General features: G+C 52.3%; 1 protein-coding gene across 1 annotated transcript; it reads right to left on the reverse strand.

Moving 5' to 3' along the window:
* Positions 1-2620: 2620 nt before the first annotated feature.
* LOC112891666 lies at positions 2621-3457 on the reverse strand. The gene has a single exon (XM_025958579.1). The coding sequence runs from the start codon at positions 3455-3457 to the stop codon at positions 2621-2623; it is 837 nt and encodes a 278-aa protein (XP_025814364.1).
* Between the last annotated feature and the right edge of the window lie 699 nt (positions 3458-4156).

The following is a 4156-nucleotide window of genomic DNA, read 5'->3' on the forward strand; positions in this document are numbered from 1 at the left end:
TGAGAGAACATTAATCAAATTAAATCTATATTTAGTTTTAAAATAGGATCTACAATACAAAAGCATTGCTCAACGATAGCTTACCCTAAAACAATACTAACGCAACAAAAGCGGATTGAAACGGATCTAAAATACATAAACTATGGCTAAAATAAGGCTGCAGGGACCTAGTCGCGATCAACTATAGACTGCGAGGGCTAGCTGTTGATTTTTACGAGAGACACAGAAAATTAAGCTCGCAAATTCAGCAAAGGTTATAGTTAGATCTGTAAAAGATCATAGGTGGGCTGGACTGAAAAAATCTAATCTACTAGAGGGTTTTTTTGCAAATTTTGCAAGACATAGGAAAATAACCGAAATTACAAGATTTTTTGGGAGCTAATATGCAAAAAGCTCATAACAACCACATGGAGGACCTGCGGTAATGTTTGCCGGATTCCGGTAATTTAGGGCATTGTCGGCGTTTTACCGCCACGCCCACCGAGGAATACCCCCGAGGTGGTGAGTTTGTAGTTAAGGTATCGACGAGATTGGGAATTCGAAGGTGTAAGGAACATAAAGTTTAGACAGGTTAGGCCGCCAAGAGCGTAATACTCTACATCCTGTGTGATTTGTATTGTCTTAGGTGGTGATCGGGTGATCTCTCGTTTAGAGGGGGTCCCTATCCGCCCTTATATATCTAGGAGGACAAGATTATATAGAAGTTCTAGTCGGATAGGAGACCAGGAGTTCTATTGAGTACTTTTCGGATACTTTCCTATTGTATCCAACTAATTTTACTTTTACAACGCTATGAGTAGTTACTACTGGTGTAGGACGTGGGTTATATCTTACCCCTTATCCGGATAAGATGTAGGCTATGTGTGCAGCCCCATAGAGCTAAATCTGACAGGCACGATAGGCTTTGGAAAGTAGGGAAAAGAAAAAGAAGATCGAGAGGGTTCCGTTTTATGTGTTACCGGAGGCAGGGATGCACCATGACGGCCGAATTCTTGCAGGTAAGGAGGAGGCGGCGTGGCGGCGCTGGGGAAGGGGGCGATGCAGGGGCGTGCGGCCTGTGGTGCAGGGGCACGCGGGGCCGAGCAGAAGGGGGCGCAGGGCTGCTAATCATGCACAAGTTGACAACGAGCGTACTCGTCAGCACTCAGCAGACAGTTTGCTTGTTGATGCTTTCTGCTTTCAAATAACCTGCTAGTGCATGGAGAGCCTGTGACACGGAGTATCTTTACCTGTTACTTGTGAAACTTAGCAATGGATCATTCATTTTAGCAAGGTTAGAACCATGGCCACTTGAGCATCTGGGGCGTTTCTTTGCTGAAAATGCCACCCATTAATTTGTAGCATTGTGTGTTGGATCCCTGTCACCATCCCAGTAAGCATGGCGTCTCTGCTCTGGGGGAATCGAGCTTCTGTTTGTCAGTAACTCGTGTGTGGGTCGAGCCCAGTTGGAGGCCGAATTTAAGGTCGCCCAGCCAGCTCCTCTGCAACTGCCACGCGCCGCCAACGCCGCCGCCACTTCTTAGGGTGCGTTTGGTTGGGCGTCGGAGGGCTGCGTTGGCGGTGAAAACGCAGAAGCCCAACCAAAGGGCTCCGCGCGCCGGCCTGCTTCTCCCAACGCAGCAGCGTTCGCGCTGTGTAAAATTGAACGCAGACCCGAGCTGCTTTTCCAGCATTGGAGGCGAAGGGAAACACCCGAAAATTACCCACCTGCCATCGGTAAGTGGATATCGCTTCGCAACTTCTTTTCTCCCGTCGCCCTTCTCCCAACCCGACCCCGCTCGCCCCCGACTCTCCTTCCTCCGACTCCGCTCGCCCCTGGCTCGACCTGCCTCGCCGCGGCCTTCGACCCTCGTCGCCGATGGCCGACGGCCTTCCCGCACCAGCCGCCGTGACCCAGTGGCTATGCAGCCCGCGCCGGCCAGAAGGAAGAACGACGACGGCGGCTCCCCACCTCAGATCTCGGGCCGGCTAGGGGTTGCGTCGGAGGCGGCTCCCCACCAGACACACCGGCGGCTCTCCCTCCCTTGGACCTCCCACGCCGGTGGATTTCGCCCCCACGCCGGCCGCCAGGACGCTCCACGCTGCTCCCTCCCCTTCTCCTTGGCCTGCCTGGGACCTCGCTGGCGCTGCTCCCTTCCGGTCGCTGTGGCCTGCTCCCTTCCCCTCACCGGAGGTGGCAAGACTGCGCCCAAATCTTCCGTTGAAGCAAGCTCGGTGGCGTTGAGCCATTGAAGGCAGAGTGCTTGTTCGTCGCTAAGAAGAAAGATAGTAGGAGATAAATATATTTTTAGAAGAAAGCTAGTTTGACATGTATAATACAAAAGAAACGAGTCTCTTTCCTCACGTACGTTGAACCATTATTTATTTCTTGGAAAACATGGCAGTTAATATTTTGTGAGATGTTAACCGTGAAAAAGACATTTTATCGACTTTCAACCTTTTCACAGCAGTTTGAACCAAATGGCGTTCAACTTTTTCACAGCTGCCAGCTCACCGCAGCTTTTTCACGGCAGCTTTTTCACAGCTCACGGCTGAACCAAACGCAACCCTTAACACTTCTCGAGACCAGAAGGCTGCCTGCCTTGTTGGCACCGTAGTATTTCTCGTGTCTTGGTGTTTACTAAAATCCTTCGTTTGGTGCCGGAAGGAGGTCCGCGGAGAGGTAGCCAGAGCCCGGTCCGGCAGCGCGCTGCTCCGGCGAGTCGTTCCTCCCGTCAGCGCGACTGCCTGGAGCGGCGGTCCCTCCGGCACCGCGTCGCCCCGGCGCGTGGTTCGGTCCTTCAGCGCGCCTGCCCGGAGCGGCGGTCCCTCCACCGGCACCTTCGCCCGGAGCTGCGGCCCCTTTGGCACTGCGCCGCCCCGGCGCGAAGGCGACGAGGAGAAACGTTACGACGACCACCCCGAGATCGTGCCAGCAGACGGCGATCACCCACAGATTGAGCTCGGAGGAGCGGACGCCGGACGGCGACAGCGAGCAGATTCGCGGGGAGAAGAACCACGGCGATAGGGAGAGGACGCATCCTTCCCGGGGCCGCCCAGGCCGTCTGCCGTCGCGCGTCCTTCCCGGCGACGCCCCTGACCGGCCGCTGCCCGCCCCGTCCCCGTGCCGGCCGCCGTCGCGCGTGCTGCCCGAGTCGTCCCTGACCGGCCGCCGCCGAGCATCCTCCCCGAGGCGCCCCTGGCGTGCCGCCTTCCCCGCGCCAGCCGTCGTCCCCATGCCAGCCGCCGTCGCGCGTCCTCCCAGCCGAGGTGCCCCTGTCCTGGCGTCCTGAGGCTGCTGCAGGCGGGCGGTGGTGGCGGCGCTCGCGGTCTCGTCGCCCACGTCGGCGCCGGGTCCGGGGTCCGGGCCGCTGTGCAACCTCCCGCTGACGCTGTCCGGCGAGGAGGCCGGGCGGCAGGGGGAGATCAACAGGATCAGGCGTCCCAAGTCGGACTGGGCGGCGCGCTGCACCTCCATTCAAATGCGTCAGCACCTGCGTCTTCGGCGGCTACGGCCCACCGGGCGTACCCAAATCCCCGCTGCTGAATTTGACACTCATAGTGGAGTACTACGAGTTCGATTCGTATGCCCTTTCGAAATTTAACATTAGAAACACGAATCTTCTATTATATTTATATTAATAAATAAATATTAAAAGAAACCACCACGAATTTACACCGTCGGATTTTATAAATATAGATTAATCCAAAAAGTCCATGCTAAATATGACCAACGAACATATACATTTAAAAAAAATTCCACGTTAATCTAAAAAAATAATAATATATAGTATTGGATTTTTGGATTTTATAAAGATCTAACAGTGTATATTAATTCAAAAAGTTCATATCAAATATGACTAACAAATATATATACATTTAGAAAAAAAAGAGAAAGATGCACATCATGTATGGTTCTAGAGCCAAGTTATAACTGTAGATCAATTTGATATTTAAGAATTAGAATTTGATTTCAAATAGAGAACAGCACATGCCTTATATCTAAATCATTGTTCTACGTGGATGCACATATATAGAAAGCAACAGCTACTTTAGTTGTTGTAAAACTTATAAAATCCAGAGTTACGGAACTACGCATATAGTATAGAATATTTTAAAATAAAGAATAGAGCATGCTCTATACCTTATATGTGTTATAACCAGTACTAGTCGAAAC

The sequence above is a fragment of the Panicum hallii genome, chromosome 5 (genome assembly GCF_002211085.1).
Source record: "Panicum hallii strain FIL2 chromosome 5, PHallii_v3.1, whole genome shotgun sequence".
NCBI lineage: Eukaryota > Viridiplantae > Streptophyta > Magnoliopsida > Poales > Poaceae > Panicum > Panicum hallii.